Genomic DNA, 21,610 nt, shown 5'->3' with positions numbered 1-21,610 from the left:
TGCTTCATCTTCCCCTGGAGAAGAATGGGATCTGCCCCCATCCACGAGATCCTTACCCTTAGAGGATCTCTTCCTTTCCGGGTCAGAGGATTTAGGCTGAAAGTCTGAAATTTGAAGGACAGAGGACGACCTAGTCTATGCAAGTGAAGGCCTAAGTCCTGGGAGAGGGGGCTTAGGCTGTAACTCCTTTGGCACACTTTTCTCAGACTTGCCCTCAAGCAGATCAAGAAAACTGGTTTGAGGCTGTCTCTTAAGACCCATCTTTGTTTAGGTACCAAGCCTCGGGGGCTGAAGATTGGCTTCGGACAAGTGGGGGTCCCCTAGATCACACGGAGGATCCTCGGGTTGTTCAACTCAGTCGAATACACTGAATTCGTCCTCTGACAAACTTAGTTCAACCACTTCTTCTCCTTTCTCCGAGCCCCCTTCCTCGGTCTCTGCCACTTTATAGGACGAGGAAGAACCTGCCAACGGAATGCCTTCCGGAATGGGGGATCCTTCGAAAAATGCAAAACCGTCCTCTACCACAATGATTTTCCTAAGCCGAAGATCACGAGCCCTAATAACATGCCTCGGGACTGGGAACGACTTCTGGGCTAGATCACATCCGAGGATCTTGTGGGCGGCTCTAACTTGGTTATCAGCCTCATTCAGAAAAAGTTCCGCCCTAAGAATGGTTTCCAAATCCTCCTTATTTTTCAGGTGAAAATGACGCGCGAAGGCGTGCGGATCTGCAGAAAGAGAAACAAAACTCCTATGAGCAATCAACCAAGGCAGATATGCACCAGAGAAAAAATACAATAATCTAGACCGCCTCCTACTTCGGGCACCCTACCTGGCTCTCCCTCTACTATTGAGCAGTGGAGACCGTCGTGCCATTCCCCCGACACAATAAGGAAATCTTGAGTCAAACCCTTACTAGAATCGGGGAGGCACTGGATGAGCCGAACCCTATCGCCCCTCGTCTTCATGTAATATGACTTCCCCTTCAGGTGCTGAAGATTGTAGCACCAATTCACATGATGGTGGGTTAACCTCAACCCCATCTTCTCATTCAAGACGTCTACACACCCTAATATCCTAAACACATTAATGGCACACTGGGTAGGGGTCAGCCGAAAATGCGTGAGGTAATCTCTCATCACTAGCCTCATAGGAATTCTCATGCCTCCCTCTATGAAAGCTACTATGGGAATCACAACTTCGCCCTCGTTCTTTTAGCGTACCACTCCCCTTCCTCACAATACCACAAGCCCACATTACGAGGTATCCCATAATCGGCAACAAATTTCTCCATCATCTCTTCAGACTCAACTAATTTCTTAAATTTTCCCATTCCTAGCAACGACTAAAGGATTCGAAAGAGGGAAAGAGAAAAAAGAATCAAGAAAAATTTTGTGCTAACAGAAGGAAGAAGACTTACAAAAAGGGGGAGATTCTCCTCGGACAAGCTTTTAACGCTGGAAAAGGGCGTTGGACGGTGTGGAAATTGAACCAGATTCAGAGTACGTGCATCGAAGTTAGTGAATGCGCAAATAAGAATGCCAAACGGATCAAACGAGTATTTATACTGCCAATTTAAGTTAACCAACCGTAACTTCCCGCCCATAAAAGTAGGAAATCCCTGCCGAGTGATTACCGTCACACCGTAGGAAGTGGAAAATGTGAAGCAGCTAGAATTTAATGCGAGCGCACATTGAGTCTCGAAACGCCAGAAACGAACATCAGGCAGGCGAAAAGGCTCCAACGCTGACGTGGGCTGAGGTTGGGTGAATCACGTGGAGGGCCCAGGGATATCAAAACCCTCCTCCCCGTCCGAAGGTACGGACAGTAGGATTTTGAGGGGCTATTGTGGGGCCTGTGGGCCTAGTAACCTCGGCCCACTTCACATCTAGCTCAGGACCCATGCCGGGGAAGAAGTATTGTACGAAGACGATGTATGAAGGTCTAAGCTCTTAGAATCCCCGCCGAGGATATCCCTGTCCTCGGCAGACCGAGACTAACCCCAAGTGGTGGGGGGGGATGAGCCCAGGACAGGTTGTCACCTCCACAATAAATGCGCTCACTTAATCCCCTGGCCACATTAATGGAGATGTGACTCCTGGACTGGATTACCTTGGTCACTGTAAATCACTTGAGTACTGATAGTACAGCTGATGGGACGGACGGTCAGAAGGAAAGCACATGGATGATCAACAGATGGAAGAAAGAGAAGAAAGAGGGGGGGCTATATAAGAAGAACCAAACAGAACAAGAAAGGAGGAGGGAGAAAGGAAAAAGAAAAAGAGAAAGGGAGGAAGCTCCTCGGATGAGTGCCGAGGAGCGACCTTAAGGAGCAGCCTGGATGCCTCGACCTCCAATGGTTGGAATTTCTGTTTTTAGAGTTGCCTTTCTGTTAGGGCATAATTCTTCATCCCACTCTCTAAAAATGTATTGTTTGGACTTGTTGAGCTAGAAACCCATCTTTTTTCTGGGTCCAATCCAAATTGAGTCCTTACAAAAGTTTTTAAAACATGCATTTTGAAAACATTTGTCATCATATCACACTTAACTGTTTGGTAACCTTGAAAAAGTGTGGTTTCTATAAACGGAAGATTCAGATAAAATAGGTGTAAAATGTATGTGATAGGTGTAGTTTACCAAAATGGACTAAAGCTCCTTTGTCATCTTGTAACTTGTAAGAGCATCCGTATCAGATGTGCCAAATGTGCCAAATGCCAAATATTTGGCACATTTGGCACACCAAACACTAAAAACACTCATTTATCAGATGTGTTAAATGTTCTAAATTTTTACAATATGCTACAGTGCCATCACAAATTTGGCACTGTACGGACAAATGTGGCATAATATATATTATTATTTTATTATGTATTCTCTCTCCTCATCACAGTATCATATCACTCTCTCCGTCTCATCTCTGTCTTCTCTCTCATCTCTATCTTCTCTCTTCGTCTTCCACAGCACACCGAAGACCAATGGCCACCACTCAACGCCGCCGATCATACAACTCGACGCCGCCGACCAATGGCCACCACTCTTCTCGCTTCGGGTTCCTTTTTTTTTTTTCCTTTTTTCTTTTTTCCGTTCACTTTTTTTGGCTGTGGTTTGATGGGTGGGTTCGGATGGGTAGATCGGTGGTGGGTGGGTTCGAGTTGTGGGTTATGGCAATGGGTGGGTTGAGTTTCATGGGTTGATTGTGGGTTATGGCGGTGGGCGAATCGGCTGGTGGTGGGCGAATCGATTGTGGGTTATGGCGGTGGGCGAATCGACTGGTGGTGGGCGAATCGTCGGTGATGGCGAATCTCTGTTCTGATCTTGGTGCTGGGTTTTTTTTTTTTTTTTTTTTTTTTTTTCTGGTGATCTGTTCTGTTCTGATATGTTTTCTGGTTGTGGTTGTAGTTGTTGTTGTTGCTGCTGCTGCTGCTGCCGTGGTGGTTGATGATGACGATGACTGGGGGGAGGAATTTAGTATATTATTTTAATATATAGGAAATATTATTTTAATGTATAGAATTGTAGTATAAAACATCTGATAAATGAGATGTTGTAAAATGATGTGGTAAAATAATAAAGTAGGGTTTTAATGTGGCAAAATGGCATAATTTTTGCCACATCTGATGCAGATGCTCTAAGATTACTTTTTTACCCTAACAATAACAACCAGTAACAACCTGTCACTTAAGATTTGTTGTAAAAATGTTGTGAAAATATTGTGGACATATCATTTCTCATTTAATAAAAGGAAAATCTTTTTTTTTTTAATAGAGATAATTACAACATGTTGCTAACCTCGTAGCTTAAACCCTTTCCCTCCTAAACCCCCAAGTACTTTATGCATGGGGATGTGCTAATTCAGTTACAAGGCCTTAATAAAGGAAAAATCTTGTTACACACTCTCTATTGTGGGTAATTATTGGGTAATCTCGGAGTACCATAAATGCATACTTCTTCCTTTCACATAATTGTGGGTCTCATTAATTAAATTTATGGTGAGACCCATAATTCATGTGAGAGGGGAGAGTATATATTTATGGTATTTTCAGAGTATTTAATAATTTTCCATCTATTGCACACTCTGCACACACTATCTTGTGATAGTCATTACTCTTTTCTAAATATGATCAAATAATAACATCATTAACATTTTTTGTTTAAAATATTTTGTAAGCACATTGATTGTAATAGTAACAAATAAATTATTTATTTATTTATTTATTTTATAAATTCCATTTCATAAAAACATCAATATAACGTCAACTTTATTATAATTACTCAATTTTATATTTAAAATTTAAATCTATATTGAATAAAAAAATGACTTTTATTTATATGGACTAAATAGGTTAAATATCAAATGGGTTATCCCATCATGACACAATAAAAAACCGAATCATTTTGGATTGATTGTACATAAAGGAGGTCATCACAAATTAATTAATTATCCATTATGTTTTGATAGGAACTTCATTTACACTAAGACTAACTTCCAAAAAATTAGTGTTGTGTTGTGTCAAAGTGGCATCTTCTAAACATTAAAAAAATCAGACTACTTACCAAGCATTTTGGTCAAAGTTATTCCTTGTTTCATCATTGATTATGTCATTATGATTTATTTTCATTAACCCATTGTTTCATCATTGATTATGTCATGACACTTTTCTTCTACTAGACCACTGGTGGCTGGTGCTTTGACGGCCCACAATTTGAATCTTATATTCTAATATAATAGACCGTGCGTATTTAATACCTTGTTGTACAAGAAAGGCCAGATTTCTGATCTACTTATTATGAACAGGTTTCCCGGCTCGATTTAGTGAGTAATAATACTAGTTAAGGTTGTGATGTGTAGTGATTGTTTTTCATGGTAAGGCAATTTGGTATTACAAAAACTAGGGACAGACCCAGGTGGGGGTCCAAGGGAGCCCGGACCCCCTAGGGTCCAATTTTTTTTTTTTTTCATTTTTGTAGTTAGGCCCTCATTTTTCACAATAAGCCTAACTAACCTCACCCAATAACAACCATCCAACCAAAAAATTTAACAAAAACAATAAAAATATTCACAATGGTGATTGTATTTTAGCAAAAAAAAAAAAAAAAAAAATTACCATCAAAGAACCAAAAAATCATGTGTTATTGGAGTTTTTTTTTTTTTTTTTTGAGAAGCAAAAATGAGAGTCTTTATAAACACGATACCAAGCGTTAGACTTCTAGCATTTCATACATAAATTGTCCAAATAATATCACTTCACATATGGAGATGCGGGGGATCGAACCCCTGCCTCTCGCATGCAAAGTGAGCTCTCTACCATTTGAGCTACGTTCCATAGCCTTATTTTGTTGCCAAAGATCATTTTAACTATGAAAGTCCTGGAGCTATTTTCAACGAGTTATTTAAATTTGGAGGAAAAGAGCAGATTTGCAGTATACTAAAAAAATATCAAAATAAAAACATGTTTTGAAAAGTGTGTCACCAAGGCATTTCTATAATGTAAAAAGAATAATTCTTGTGCCGTATTAAAAGGCACGGTCACAACTCACCCATATAGTGAATTGTGGTTGTTCAAAGAGTAATGATGACCATAAATCACCCTTCTACTAATTATAACTCGCCGCATGAGCGTAGTTAATATTGTGCGGCTAATATTGCACCTTTAACGTGGCACAAGAATTATTCAAAAAAAAAATCGTGTGAAAGGTTGTTTCCAGGTAATATGAGATCAGCCTTGTCATAAATTTTTGAGAGAAAATTTCAACGTGAAGCTCACCAACTTTAGCCTAAGTAGTGTAGTATAGGTACACAATGATCAAAACTTGCGTGCGCAAGGTTAAGTTAGTCAAAAGCTTTTTAACTTTTTGAAAATCAAGAAAAAAAAAAGGTTCATATTTTTTTTGCTTAGCCTAAATCTCTTTAATGAAGCTCCTTAAGATTCGTTATTAAGAAACGTAATAAAGTTACAAGGAATACAAAATGAGATTTCTAGACACTTAATCACATTATTGAATTCAATGATCTAATGATCAAAATTTGAGAATATATATACCATACATCGAATCATTCAAATTTTCATTCACCGTATAACCACGCACGATTAATGCAAATATGTTGTGTTGTTTTTTGTTTGGTGCGCAGACAAATTATACTGTTGAGACTGAGTAAACCAGCTAGGGACCATCTTGTTTGCATTGGCAAACGTAGCCACGTCAATAACGTTGTAAAGACTGATTGAATTACATCTCTTAAGAAAATGACTTTTGACAGTCGAGTGGGTTGCATCAACATCAGTTATCAGAATCTGAATGCCAAAAATATGGAACCATGCAATGAATACGTATGTCGGTATGTGTCACTTATCAAAAAAAAATAGAATACGTATGTCGGTATGTGTCAGTCAATTGCCATAGATCAAAGAAAATTACAACCGCCCATGTTTGAATGGTCGCAAAGGTGAAGTTATTTAATTGGTCCGGTTAATAGGCGGGCACACATCAATAAATTTATTTTTGAAAAACTTTTATTAAAAATTAAAAAAATTGTCAAAATATTTTCTATTCTTAATAAATTTTTTTTCAAAATTAATTTACTACCGTTAGGCACATATTAGTAAAATCCTACTTAATTAAGTACTTATTAATTTCTAACTAATCTCAAAAAACTAAAAACTAAATTCATCAAATTTTCCGCCATAATTAAAGTAATCATATAATTCTAGAATTATGCCAAAAAAATTAAATAAAAAATTATAAAGGGTTACTAACGAATGCTCTTAGACCATTTATTAATAATTCATTTTAGAAAAGTTTTGATACCACTTTATAGGAAATGAAAAAAAGTGTCAAAATATTAATTGTTTTTTTTCATTTTCTATAAAAAATTTCTTTAAATAGATTATTAACCAGTGCCTTAAGGGTATTCATTAGCATTTTCCAATTACAAAATAACCTAGAATCAATGGACAGCAAAAGAAAAAACTCATTGTTGTTCAAGTGGTTGTTGGGGCAACCCAACTAACTAAACTTGTTGCCAAATGTACGTACACATATATAATTATTGCACTCCATTAATGAATGTTTACATAAATGTGCACTAATTTGCAAATATAAGTTTCATAGTTGACATTTTAAGGGAAACAAACCATCCACGTCGTGTCTATATGTCCTTCACTCCTTAACCAGCTACATATATAGTGCAGCAGAGTACGTACTATATATATCACTAATTTTTGCAGTAGGTAATTTTAATTTGCATTATTATTATAATTTTTTTTTTTTTTTTTATTGCTTGCTAGTATTAACATCTTTGAAAAGGTGAACAAATTCTCTGCAACTGATGATGGGTGAGGTTGCCCTTGCAAGTCTTTCCTCTACATTCAAGTCTCCATTATTTCTCCATGGATCAAGAACCCGATGTGCACTTGGCAAAGAAGAGAGGAAGGGTAAGCAGAAGAACCGTAGCTACCATGAAAAGGCATCATGGAAGCCAATCAATCAAAAGCCTATAAAATACTCTTCTAGATTCACTTCAGACCTTCCCCTCTCTGAGTCACCTTGGGTATCTATTTATTTTTTTGTGTTAGAATAATAATTAAATAATTAAAATTCATCGTTTTCTATGGGCTTAAAATTTTGAGGTATATGATACTTTGTTATACTAGTTTTTGGTTTTAGCAGGCTTCATTTGATCAGTATTTGGAGGATGAGTCCAGAATTCTCAAAGCAACCTTTACAGATGGAGAAAATATGCAAGTTAGTGAGGTGTTTGACTGCCTTACTTCCACTTTCTATGATTTTTTATTTTTATTTTTTATACCATAAAAATATTGTTCAAACTGAGATTTTCTTGGTAGAGCTTGTTATATTAGAATTATGTGGGCCATGTACTATCTTATGATGCATCTATTATCAAAATAAAAAATATTCTTGGCACCCCCCAAAAAAAGTGTCAAATGTTTTGATTCTAATTTCTAACAATAAATCTAAATATTGTTGGACCATAATGAAAAGGAAGTGCAAGTCAAAAATAGCTCAGATTATGAAAGATAATATAAGGGTTTGTCTTTTGATGGCTAGTTTATAAGAGTATTCACATTGGGAATGGCATATGCCATATATAGGGAAAATTTAGGATAAAAGCCCAACCCCCCCCCCCCCCCCCCCCCTTTTTTTTTTTTTTTTTTTTTTTTTTTTTGGTGGGGTTGTAATTGCTTTTGAGAGATTGTTCAACAATTGGGTGTGAAGCGGATCTCTACTCTAGGTGGATTTTGTTCTCTTTAAGCATTTATTTGTTTTTTGGGAATGTTTCTTTTTCCCCTGGGATTTGTTATTTTTGAAAGGATATTTATGTTGTATTTGTTTGGTTTTGTTACTTTCCTGGAAAACTAGCCTATTTTCCACTGAATTAAACAAAATTTGTACTGGTTTATTAATTAATTTATTTTGTATTGGTAGAGGAATTCTAATTATGGGTTTTGGTGATAAAAAAGAATATTTGGATTACCAGTTTAAACAACTTTAGAAACTCCTGCAAAATGAGAACAATCCAGATTTTGTGGTTGATTTCTATTTTCTTTGATGATTTTGAGAAGCTCTCAAACAATATTTCTAGAGCTCTGTGAATATTTGTTTTGTATGTGGTTGATTTTTTTTTTTTTTAATGGGTAAAATAAAATACTTAACTAATAAGTAATATGTTTAAGAAGATAAGTATATGTCTTATGCTTCGTAGTTGTTTCATAAGTCATTGTTAAGAAAATTTTAGCTTCACATTTATGACATTGATTTAAGGGCATCTTTGTAAGTATTTGTTTCCACGCTCTTACCATGACAAATATTTTACGAGGTTTTTCATTCTCTGCTCACTTGCATCATGACTACTAGCACTACAATTATTAATTCGAAAACAGAATGTAGCATTGCTTTTTAGTTATGAGAGATAAATTTTTTGTTTATTATGTTGTATATATAGGTATATACATGGATAGGTTGTAATAATAATGTTTGAGTTTGGTGAATATTGTTTCATAAAGTGAAAATTCAAGTTCTGAAATTTTCTAAGTGAAAATTCGAAATACAGCATTTTCGATTAGTCGAAACTTTGGCTCAATCGATTGAAATGGTAAGGAAAAAATCTTGGAGTCTCTACATGTCTTGATCGCTGCTTGATTCTTGTTCATCCAATCGAAAAAAGCACTCGATCGATCAAAAGTAACTTTCTGATTGAAAATCGTGAAACAGGATTTTCTTGCAGAATTTTCTAGTGACTGTTCAGAGAGTTTGAAGAGGTTTCAAGTCTTGTGAACGGTTTTATGAAATATTTTAACTCTCCATATATGTCTTTTGATGAAATATAACCCTATGAGTATAAATAGAGACTTATATTCACTTGAAAAATAGTAAGTTAGAGAGAAATACAAGAAATCCTGTGGTCATTCTCCAGAATTGCTATATGTAGAACTAAACATCTTGGTTGTATCCTGGAGACAAATTTGCGATAACCCTTTAGCAACAATAGTGTGGGGGGCAAATATTGTCTAAGAAAAATGATATTGTATCTCCAAGTTATCTATTTTCTATTTATCTTTTGTGTTAACCTTGTTCTTCCATTATTACTTTGTATAATATCCCCAACATATTATAATGTAATGACTTACTTGGCGGATGGATTTGCTTGTGTGGCCCCCTTCCCATGATTGGTTGCCTAAAAAAACAGTATGTATCATGGTAAGTTTCTTATGAACATAGGTGCACTAGAATTTTCTTAACAGTAATTTATGAACATTATGTGTGATGTCAAGTTTATGTTGAATGTTACTTTCTAAAATATGCAAATTGATGATTGTTGTCATGTTAGATATACTTATTATGGAAGATTGTTGAAGTACTGTGTTAAGTGATTTTGAAGCAAACATCATATTCAAAGAAAGTCATTATCCAATAGATAATTGCACTATTGTATTTTTTAATAAATCTCGTGCATCACACGGGTTAGCGACTAGTGAAAATAAAACTGCACTAAAATTTAGAAAAAATGGCAAACTGAAAAGTCAAGAAAAGCAACACGTTTTCATCTTGAACTTCTCTTCACCTAGCCTTAAACTATTGTCCCTATTCCTAATATGCAAACACAACACAACACATGGAAATATACTTCTCTTCACCTGGACTAACCCATTGTCCCTAATATGCAAACACATAAAAATATTTCACCCTCCAAACTAAAGTTGGTGATGATGAATCTGGAGAAATTTTCAATAACAAGACTGATTTAACAAATCAAGAAAACGCTACTAGCAATGAAGGCAAGATTGTATCTGAGAAACTTAAAAATAGAAAGTGTGAGAAAGTGAGAGAAAGTAAGAGAAAAGAGAGGAAAGGAGAGAAACGAAGAGAGAAAGATTGAGAGAGAAAACTTGTACTAACCATCTGAAATTCTTCTCATAATAACAGCTGAGCTTGATGCTCTGTATTTATAGTACACAATAATCATAACTACTTAATTAATCTTCCACATTATACGGATCTGAACCCCTAAACCTAGGGAATTCTGATCAGTGGCTTTAACTGAATTTCGTGCCAACCAACTGCTATTTGAACTGAGTAAAACGACCCGTTTCACTACCAACGCTCCTTTTAATGAAACGATGCGTTTAGTGCAATACCTCTCCTTTTAATGAAACGATGCGTTTAGCGCAATACTAAACACTGTCATTTTGATCCTCAGAAATCTTCAACCTCTGTCGTGGCCTGTGTACAGGTCTGTCTTCAACAGAATCCTACACTAAAGTTATTAAAGTTTGTTCATTGTCATTATTTTGTGATCACAAACTTGTCAGGTCTCACACATGGGATATAATTGTTTTGTTTTGTTTGGAAGCCTACTGTAAGATACAAGTAGTTGCATCACATCAAGATTCTCTTTGACGAATTTGTTATAGGGCCCAGCTTGTTACTAAACAGTTATCAAGAGTATAACATTGACTATGAGGAGACCATTATTCTTGTTGCACACGTCTATTATATGGCACTCTCATCTCAGTCATGCTTGGTAGCTAAGTTTTTGTTAGCTCTAGTCAATTCTAAATCATTTGATTGTATTTTATGTCAACAAGGAAAACAATTAAATGATTGATGAACAATGGCTTAGAGGCACACATTGACGTTGTCCTTAGATAATATTAGCTCCTACGCAAATATTGCTACAATGTTACTTTTCTCAGGATACAACTTGTAAGGGTCATATTTTTATGTAATTAGTATATCCTTTGATAAAACACACTATGCTTGTAGTGAGGTAGTTTCTAAGTGGTTTCAAGAACAACATAACAAGTAGTATTGTTGAGGATATGAAGATTACTCAAGCTACAGTGTAGAAAAGACAAAACAGAAAGACTCAATACTTATCTCGACACCTTTTATCTATTAAGATTTAATGAACCTCGATACCTATCTTGACACCTTTGATCTATCGAGATTTCATGAACCTAAATACCTATCTCGATCTATTGCGTTGAGAGATTTTTGATATAGCCTGTGACGTATTCTAATTGGCTATTTGTTTATCGGTTTGTGTAAACCTAATAGGAATAGGAGAGCCCATTTAAAATGCCAATTAAGCACATATTTAAACAAGGCGGTAGAGAAAGAGAACACTAATTGAAATGCTTCATAAGGTTTTTTTTATTGAAACCCTAGCCTCCACCTTTTGAACTTGTGAGTTCAGAAAACAGAAGAAAGAGATCTTGCTGCAACCCTTGTGCGCCTTTATCACTCACTTTTACTTTTTTATCTCCTCGCTACTCTATATCTTGACATTACAATTCCATCACCCCCTTCATCTTCCTTTTATTCTGAATCTTCTTCTCCCACACAAAATGGTCACAACTACCTTCCCAATTCAGTGATCAAAAAATTCCTCTAAGTTAAGTCCATGAAAAATTTTCGTAATGCTACTCCTTTTGAATTGCTAGCAGCACTGTTTGGGTTACTTACTACATGTAAATATATATATATATATATATATAAAGTAGAGATCTTATGTAGGAGAGGCATTAGGTTATGTAGCGCACTCATTGAAAATATAATTAAAATCTAAATAAAAGAAAGTGAGAAACAAACTGCCAACATATTTATTCGAGCATGACATAAAGCAACCACATCAGTGCCATTCTAAAAAAGATTACATAATACTGTTGTCTGATTTTGCAGTGTGAATGAAATAGCTAGTTATCAGTATATATCTGGCCATTCATTTCACAAAACACATAGCATTATTCAATTGAAGTGGACATCATCCATGTGTAAAGGATAATTAATTTTTTGGAGGAGTGTTGCCATACTGCCATCGAAGATGATCCATGTTTTGAATGCTTATACCACCAGCTACCTCTTCTATTGGTACAGCATCAGATATCTCTTTGAGGTCTTCTTCTGTAAGTTTCACCTTCAAAGAGCCAATATTGTTATCCAGGTTCCTGATCTTAGTTGTCCCTATAAAAGTTCAACGCAAATGAATGAACGATATAAGAGATTTGACACAATGGAAAATAAAATCTTGCAAAACAGTTCCAAAGTTATCTGAACCCAACTGTATATGAGCATATTAGTGAACACTGATTCATGATTTTATTATTCCACTAAACCAAAATACCAGTCTTTTAAACATTTAGCAACTAGACAGATCTACAGCCAATGATGCCATAAGACGCAATCACAAACCTTAACCCATAAGAAAATCTTATTTAGTTATGACAGCAAGCTAACACATTGTTTATGAATATGTTGACATTAACTAAAATCTGAGTTTTTCTAAGGCTGTTATGACATTATGAATTTAAAACAGGCATTATCTATGTAATTTCCAGCCATGAAATGGACTTTTTTCTTTTTTTGATTTTATGCCAAACTTTGAATCCTAAGAATAGCACCAAGTCACAACGTAACATTAACGTCATATTTCCTTTAGAGCTCTCTTCCTCATTTTCCTTGATGTTTAATGTCATGTTTGTTTCTATAATATGCACTTTATCTTAATTCTACAGGTTGCAGATTAATAGAGGAAGAGCATTACACACCGAGTCAACTTAATTTCAATTTGCAGCACAAAAGAGAAAATAGTATTAGTAGCATTAAATAGAACTTCAGCCACTTTTCTGGCTCTCTTTTGTGAGGAAAACTTAAAAATATTTTTGAAAGATGAGGAAAAATTAATTATGTAGCACATTTACACTAATGCAATTAATCAGGACAAAAAAAAAAAAAAGAAAAGAAAAGAAAGCCAATTACCAGGTATGGGTACTATATCATCTCCTTGTTGGAGAACCCATGCAAGTGAAAGTTGAGCAGGAGTGCATTGATGCTTTCTAGCAAGTCCTTCTATTCGATTAAAAATGGCCTGTTCTTGACCAAATTTTCTCCTTGAAACCGAGGGTGCATGTCCTTATAGAAGAAAGTGCAGGCAGTCAGTTTAGTTAAAGCATTTTCAATGTTATTATTACTATAATTAATAAATTAAAGAGAAAGGCCAAAATTCTTGAAATTCTTATATAAGAGTTCTAAAGTATTTTTTTAAGCCTTATCCCCCAAAACTTGGGTCAGGAATGGATCCTCAACAAACTAATCAAGAATTTGGATTGGCCAGGTGTATTTATCTTTGATATTCTTTCATATCCAAACTCATATTTTTTGTTGCGTTTTAATTAATATGCCTTTTTTCGATTACTTCTACTAATGTTATTTTAGACCTCCTCCTTTTTTTTTTTTTTTTTTCCCTACCATAATCAAATTGCTCTTCCTCATCAATGCAATAATCACTCACTTTTGCAATTGACTAAACTNTTTTTTTTTTTTTTTGCCACTAAAGATTTGTTGTGAAATGTTGTGAATGTAGCATTTCTCTTCAAAAAAATACAGAAAAAAAATTCAAACATTTATTTATTATGTTCTTAAAGTGACTTCAATCACATTTATTATCAAATCAATTTGTAAACTTTTTGTAATAAAATTTGTAAGGTTGAATTTAATCAATCATTTTGTTGGTTTTATTCCGTGCTAATTTGTTTGTAATTCAATATTTAGAAATCCTGTATTTAGGTGGGAATCATGTAAAGATAGTGTGTGAGAGAGTATGAAGAAAAGCTAAAAAATGTGCACTCAGCAAAGCCTCGCGACTGGCTCACGGCTGGTAAATCACCAAAGAAGGCACACGTGTGAAGTATGCAGAGGAGCTGAAAAGTCACGCCAGCTGGAACACTACAGGACAAAACTTTCAGTCTGGCCAAGCAGTTAGCTCGCAACTCAGATTCGCGACTCAGTCAAGTCGCGAGGCCAAGTCGCCAAACCACTCTGTTTGGAAAAAAACTAACCTTTCACATTCCAAACACACACCAATATAAATACCCCTTATACTCACGTATTGTAGAGAGCTTCCAGAGAAAATTTTGAGAGAGAATCCCTAGAGAAAAACAAGATTAACTCATCCACAATCTTCATCCATGTTTCTCCAAATTTCTCTACTCTCACCCTCTCCATTGATACATCCTTGAGAGGTACATTAGCTAAATTCTTATTTCACTATACCCATATCAGTGAGAAGGTTATTTGGTGCTTGGGAAGTAGTTAGAAATGGACCAATTGATATTGATTGATGCTATGGGATATAGTGGGATCCAGTAAACTAGAGAAGACAAAGGTTTGGCGTAACCTCGTTGGAACAAGAAATTTGGAAGGCTTAGGTACACTTGGTAGATTAAGATTGGAGAGTCTTCTACTGTTCATGTATCCCAACTTCATTCTCTAGTAGATCATTGACTGATTGGAAGGCGGCGAAGAGGTTTTACACCAAGGACTTCGGTTCTTCTTCGATAACACATCGCTATGTTGTCTTTGTGTTTGCATCTCTCTTCCTTTAATCTTTGCCATTTAATTTCTGTTGTTGTTGTGATTTTATTTGGTTTAGATTGTTTTATCAATTTTGTTTTAGCTTATCTTCATATTCCGCACATACATTGTTTGATAATATGCTTGAATTAGTAATTTGTAATTTAGGGGTCTAAACGTTCAAAGTGTTTTACACACTGTTTTAACATTCAAAATTGATAATAACTTTAGCATTTTACTTGTAGTACGCTTTAATGGGATAGTCAACTTCTTTTTTTTTCTTTTTTTTTAGGAGGGGGGATAGTCGACCTCTTTAGTTGCTCTAAAGAAAATGCTATTTTTCTTATCAGGAACATATGAGTATATGACTCTAACCTCTTTCTCATACATATGTTTTTATGCTTAATTTTTGTAGGACGAATGGAGAATTCAGCTGCCACCCTTACAATTCTTGTTCCTAACAGTGCAGCCAATAATTGACATGCGATTGAGATGCAAATCGAAAGGGAGGGATTACCCTTCAGCAGTTCCCTGTGAGATCACAAAGGTTCTTGAGCTTGAAATGGTAAGCTACAATAAAAACAAACTAAGAGCGCATAAGAAAATAAACATGACCGGCCCTAATTAGTTTATTGAGTATCCATGATTGGTCCTAAAATTTTAGGACAAAGACTTGATTGTTGTTATTATTATTGTTGTTGTTTTTCTTTGGATAAATCATAAATAGAATACTAGAAAAGTTGATATATGAATTTAAATATATATTTGCTGCTTCACCTTCCAACATAAATATGAAAAGCTAATCTTTTACAGACAAAATGGGAGCTCCTAGGGCTTGATGATGTTCGTGAGTCATTAGGCTTCAGTGCCAATGCTAAAGGAGCCATATACCCTGATAGACGGGCAACACAGAGCTGGATTAAAACTCAATTCGAGCTTAACATAAGCTTTGTTCTTCCACCTTCGCTTGCTCTGGTTCCTAAAGATGTTATTCAAGACATTGGAGTGTCGGTAAGTCCATCAAATCTAATTGCTATTTACATCTCTCTTTGTTTTCTATTACAATTTCTTGAAGTATATCATTTATACTATTTGTAAGTAATAATACACAATTGATAAACTACTTCAGATATACGTGAGGACTGAGTAATGCTAAGAATTACAAAATTTTCACAATTTTTTTTTGCTACTATTGAACCAACATCACTTTCGCATGGTCCCATCACTAATAGTTTAACTCAATTTTTATTAAAACATTAATTGCATGTCAACTCATCAATTATGAAAAAAATTGTTTAAAAAAAAAAATTGTTTTCTTGAACTTGACTATAAATCACCAGGCCTAAGGGGGCTGCAAGTCTGCAACAACTACTACCACATCATTATCAGTTCAAGTTCATTGTTAGTTTGTCCAGAAAATTACTATTAATTTCCATTGTTTTTAGCCATAAATTTACTAGGAGATTGTATCCAACAACAGGTGATCCAAAGATTGGTGGATGACAAGAAGCAAAAAGCTAATGATGGAGTGCTTGTAGATTATGATAAATTCAAAAGGGAGAAACTCAAGAATCTAGTTTAAGCCTAGTGATTACTTGAATATGAGGTCAGAAGGCCAAAATAAGTTAATTCATAGTAGCTTATATTATTCAGCAAAGGAAAGCTTTGGCGACTGAAAGTTGATGTTAGATTTAATAAGATAGAAGTGGATTTGCATCATTCTTTGATACATTTGGGGTTGAAGTGCAAACAAAATTTCAGTTTAGTTTCATCTTCTTGCAAATATTGAACAAATAAGTCATTAGTGAAGCTAACAAATGGAAATGTAGGGGATCTAACCCTAAATAATCCGAATGCAAAACTACCAGAGAATTTTTTGTCGTTGTTGTGGTTCCTCGTTGATGTGCTTGTTCTTTATAAAAATCGTGATCAACGAGGAACCACAACTAAGATTGTAAAATGTTAAACTGAATCTAAGTGAAGCAATAATATCACAAATAGGATCTTGTAGCCCGTAGTTGATTCCAAACCAAATCTTTTCTAAGGAAAACATAATGAAATTTCTTCTAGAATATAATGGAATAGAAATCTGATTGATGATTGATAAATTATACTCTGCATTGTATTTTATCATAGGAAGCACGATTCTATACATGTCAAAAGTTAAAATGTAGAACACATTATACATTCAACAATGAACAAAGCAAATCAACATGTTGCTGTTACTGTACAGCGAAACATCTTTATGATTGCACTCAATTGCAAGCTCCCAGTAAAACCAAGCACAATATAAAAAGAAAAAAAAGTGTACCTCAGATACAGCCACAAGCCCAACAAGGAAAATATACTGACTATTTAAAAATTTTGAAGTACAAGATCAAGACAATAGCAATGGCAAGAACTGCAATTATGGGGCCAATAATCCACTTGTTCACGCTCATTCTTTTTGACATGTTCGTCATAATTCTCTTGCACTTTCCTGTGTTATCATCCACTCCATGCAGCAGAAATATAAGGAAATCATCAGGTAAATACAGTGGCATGTATTTTCAAAACTACTACTGCGGTGTGAAAATCATAGAATTTTGGTAGACAGCACAATAGTCATACCTATTACAGCTTAAACCTGAAGAAAATATAATGGACAAAGATCATAACAGTTCAATACTAAGCACTAATGCTGAGACTGAAAATAAAAAATAAATAATAAAAAAACAAAAAGGGAAAACACACGCACACACATACCCTCCAAAAAAAAAATGTAAATGATATTCAAGAATGGCATGTAAATGTTTCAAAGTGAAGAACATCAGAGCAGAATCAAATTACAGTTTCAAATATTACTCAAATGAAAAGTAATAGGACTTTCCTTAATTCTGTCACCAGATTTGCCCAGTCTCTCCGCTGTCATCCCTAGTCTTGCTCTCTGATCAGCCAATGCCTGTTGCATATGCATCAATTATTTGTGCCAAATGACAATTCATGAACTCAAGGAAAAAGAATGTTGTCAATATTCACCAGTTATCAGTCCTCCAAATAAGAGACTAAAAGTTCACCACAATTGGGAAGCAGAACAGAGTACGAATTTAAACAATAATATATAAAAATAAAGAATTAGACAAAGTTTCTCCCTGGACCCAATAACTTAGACTGCCATCATTCAAATGACAAAGTGAACTCCAAAAGTAAATACAATGGCAATACAAGAAAATAGAAAATGGTGAGACAACCATTAGTTGCAGGACTGAGTACTGCCATACATCATTTTAGACCATAAGGGAGCATAAATCATACGCTACAGAAGGGATGAGATTGAGAAGCTCCCATGGGAGAACGGGAGTGATTGTCAAACTAAATAAAAGGGATGGCTTGAACTGCAACAACAAGAGTCTTAGCCCAAAACTATAGGGTTGGCAAAACTTTAAGATGACTTGAAATGGAAGGACCAGGAAATCTGTCACAATAAAGTTTGATTCCAACAGCACATAAGCTTATACATATAACTCTACAAGACAAGCTTTATTGTTTTATGATCAACTGACAATCAGAAGATACAAACAGATACATAGTTAATGGATCAAAACCTACACTGTTTCTGTACAATTATCAGCATATTGTGTTATCATCACCAATAATCAAAGCAAGAACAAGAACCATGCTTGAAACAATGAAAACGATTGCGGTCTCTAACAACAATTTCTCTATTGTATATATCAGAAACCATCTTAATAACAGAATGACAGTCTTGGCATATACGCAGATTCTTGAAAATATAAAGAGGTGAACCAGCTCTTGTGCTTATAAGCCCAAAACAGACTGCCAGCTTCTCACTATGTGAGAACAATGCCTGTTCTATCTCCTCCAATTCATCCACATTACCCACCCGACTGCCACAACCAGAGAAAACTTGGGAAGCAGCATTTGGGACATAACCAGCCACTCTCAATCTTCGAATCATCTCATCCAACATGATGTAAATATCAGTGATTTGCGGATGTGACTTATCCCTGCACAGAACTGGTGAACTTGGCCATGAACATGAATTGAACTAGTTCCAGGCATCTTTCTAATACCCCTTTTCTTAAGAATCTGCCTAAGGGAATCAGCCTTGTCTCTTTTTCCCACCAAGGCATACATGTTTGAAAGCAGGATATGATATTCCGTGTTCTGGGGATCCATCTGAACCAGCTCTTGCAGAACTCGCTCACCCAGCTCTAGCTTTCCATGGACACTACATGAACCCAAAGGGATCCGAGAACCACCTCATTCGGAGGCATTGGCATCTTTTTTATTAAGATTTCAGCTTCTTCTAAACGACCAGCCCGACCAAGAAGATCGACCACACAAGCATAATGTTCTATTGTAGGTGTTATGCCGTGCACAGCTTCAAGTTCATGGAGTATTGGCAACCCTCATCAACTAGACCTGAGTGGCTGCAGGAACTTAACACGGCCATAAAAGTTAATTCGTCTGGGTTGGCATCTTCCACCATACGAGGAAATATATCCAAACAACTTTACCCCGTCCATGCATTGCTAACCCACTAAGCATAGCATTCCATGCCACCACATTCCTTCGTGGCATGTGCTCAAAAACTCTATATGCAGCATTAACCCTACCACATTTCGCATACATATCCACCAAAGCCGTGCCCACCATGATATCCATCTCATTTTCCATTGTCTTCAAAGCATACACATGAACCCACCTACCCATCGCCACATCTCCTGACTGTGCACATGCCGATAAAAACGAACAAAGTGTAACATAATTTAACCCAAAGCCATAACCAAAAATCATCTCACCAAGCAGTTTAAACCCTTCCCTGATAAACCCCTCTCCACATAACCCACGATCATTACCACGATCATTATCTCCAAAAAAAAAATTCAATGGTAAATTTAAATTAGAATTAATAACAACTTACCACCTAATGTTTGTTGTAAAAAATATTGCGAAGGTAACGCTTATTTTTTTAAATGGATGGTTTTTGGTAACATATAAATTTATAGTCGTGTAATGTTTTTAGTCACTCTTTAATCAATAAAATAATTAGATTCAAAGATCGTTGATAGTTAACAATAATATGGTGGAATTTTACTTAGAAGTTAACTCAATAGTTAACAATAATATGGTGGAATTTTACTTAGAAGTTAACTCAAGAGAAACAAATATAAAACATTTATAAATAAACAATTATATCAAGAATAAATATAACAAAAATCAACTTTAAAATGTGAGAAGTTTCTTACAAGTTTATGCCATTCAAGAACCTTACAAGTGATTAGGAAGCTCTCCCAAGCTAATTATAATTAAGAAGTCATTTCTCTTCTACACCCTTGCATGTGTGGCCTTTGACATGTAATTTACTATTTCTAGAGAGGACGTGACCAATCATAATATCCTCCCTAAAAACTTGATGACTATTTTATGTAATAAAATTTATGTTAGATTCATTAATTAATAATATTATTTAAGATTCATTTAGTTCATGTAACTCCTAACCAATACTTTTTTTTTATTATTTTTTTTATACAAGATAAAAATTTTCCTCTAGCCTAATATAAGTGTATATGTGTGTGAAGTTTCCTCCCGGAGACTTAAACCGCGACTTTTGCCCCCCACACCCCACAAGCACTTATACTTGTAGAGTGACCATCGCACCAAAGGTGTGCGATAGTTCCTTACCAATACTTAGTTGTTCTATAAAGTTCAAGTAATTAAATCAATTTTTTTTAAGGGAAAATTAAATCATATTCTAATGGTAAAATACTTTCATACTCTCCCTTCTCACATAGTTAAGTATCTATTAATTAAATTCATATGGGACCCATTGTTCATGTTTAAGGGGGAAAGTACAACATTATTGTATTATCGAAAGATTGTAAAATTTTCTAGAACAATTATACCCAAAAATTATTTAACCTTGACAATACCTCTAAGATGTCAAAGTTTACAATTTCTTTTACATTTTTTATTTAAAAAAAGATAACAAGAATGAAAAATGTTATTGAAAATGATAGATTATAATTATGCATGCACTTTTCTTATTATTATTATTATTATTAAGTTATTCGTAATGACATGGTAAGATTAATGATGCCACACTCAATGTGCATGAGTCCGATTATGAAAAGACTGTTAAGATTGTTAGAGCATTCACATCCCAAAATTCTATCACATCCTATTTTACCATCTCAAAAAACTACTTTATCAATTATACCATACTATTTTACAATACTCTCAGTATCCTAATTTTTATTTTACAATATAACACATTAAAATAATATTTCTACACAATAAAATAATATATCCCAAAACCCAAATAAAAACAAAAACCCAAAGCCCAAAAACCCGGTGAGAGAGAGAGAAGAATTGATAAAGTAAGTGAATAAAATATTAGTTTTTATTTTTTATTTTTTAAGATTTGAGCTACAGTGAAATTCTACCTTTAGAATTGCACTGTAACACTATTGCAAAATTTTTGCAATAGTTGGTTTTTACAAATCCGGATGCGTGTGGGGGGGGGGGGGGGTTGGGCTTTTATCCTAAATTTTCCCTATATATGGCATATGCCATTCCCAATGTGAATACTCTTATAAACTAGCCATCAAAAGACAAACCCTTATATTATCTTTCATAATCTGAGCTATTTTTGACTTGCACTTCCTTTTCATTATGGTCCAACAATATTTAGATTTATTGTTAGAAATTAGAATCAAAACATTTGACACTT

At 35.0% G+C, this 21,610-nt stretch overlaps 2 protein-coding genes and 1 long non-coding RNA gene across 10 annotated transcripts; 1 reads left to right on the top strand and 2 right to left on the bottom strand.

The window, feature by feature from the left end:
• The first annotated feature begins 7,100 nt into the window (after positions 1 to 7,100).
• On the top strand, positions 7,101 to 16,649 carry LOC136069823 (uncharacterized). 8 transcript variants are annotated; one of them, XM_065778837.1, is made up of 6 exons: positions 7,101 to 7,197; positions 7,290 to 7,552; positions 7,669 to 7,755; positions 15,290 to 15,439; positions 15,688 to 15,885; positions 16,355 to 16,649. In XM_065778837.1, the coding sequence occupies exons 2-6, from the start codon at positions 7,331 to 7,333 to the stop codon at positions 16,454 to 16,456; spliced, it is 759 nt and encodes a 252-aa protein (XP_065634909.1). In that variant the 5' UTR covers positions 7,101 to 7,197; positions 7,290 to 7,330; the 3' UTR covers positions 16,457 to 16,649. The 8 variants fall into 8 exon arrangements, with proteins under 8 accessions (XP_065634909.1, XP_065634914.1, XP_065634910.1 ...); XM_065778842.1 differs by having other exon boundaries at positions 7,102 to 7,197; positions 7,290 to 7,436; positions 7,672 to 7,755; XM_065778838.1 differs by having other exon boundaries at positions 7,122 to 7,232; positions 7,309 to 7,552.
• Positions 12,103 to 13,495, bottom strand: LOC136069822 (uncharacterized). The gene is made up of 2 exons (XR_010631040.1): positions 13,282 to 13,495; positions 12,103 to 12,486 (listed from the first exon to the last, which is right to left on the bottom strand). It is a non-coding gene; the product is annotated as an uncharacterized LOC136069822 (long non-coding RNA).
• Positions 16,650 to 18,329: 1,680 nt separating the features above from the next.
• LOC136069836 (pentatricopeptide repeat-containing protein At5g15340, mitochondrial-like) lies at positions 18,330 to 19,748 on the bottom strand (the record flags this gene model as incomplete). The annotated part of the gene is given in 5 exon segments (XM_065778870.1): positions 18,330 to 18,882; positions 18,885 to 19,121; positions 19,124 to 19,273; positions 19,276 to 19,383; positions 19,386 to 19,748. Coding segments are annotated over 5 exon segments (1,241 nt in total), but the record flags the coding sequence as incomplete, so codon positions are not given.
• Between the last annotated feature and the right edge of the window lie 1,862 nt (positions 19,749 to 21,610).

The sequence above is a fragment of the Quercus suber genome, unplaced genomic scaffold (genome assembly GCF_002906115.3).
Source record: "Quercus suber isolate HL8 unplaced genomic scaffold, Cork oak 2.0 scaffold_192, whole genome shotgun sequence".
Taxonomy (NCBI): Eukaryota; Viridiplantae; Streptophyta; class Magnoliopsida; order Fagales; family Fagaceae; genus Quercus; species Quercus suber.
The sequence above is the reverse complement of the archived record's forward strand: the minus strand, read 5'-3'. Positions and strand labels throughout refer to the sequence as shown.

Bases quoted from the DNA above. Each gene is read 5' to 3' on its own strand.
- LOC136069823 (XM_065778837.1), top strand. From the start codon at position 7,331: ATGATGGGTGAGGTTGCCCTTGCAAGTCTTTCCTCTACATTCAAGTCT. The intron at 7,756-15,289 runs GTGTTTGACTGC...TAATTTTTGTAG, and splicing joins AAAATATGCAAGTTAGTGAG to GACGAATGGAGAATTCAGCT. The intron at 15,886-16,354 runs GTAAGTCCATCA...ATCCAACAACAG, and splicing joins TTCAAGACATTGGAGTGTCG to GTGATCCAAAGATTGGTGGA.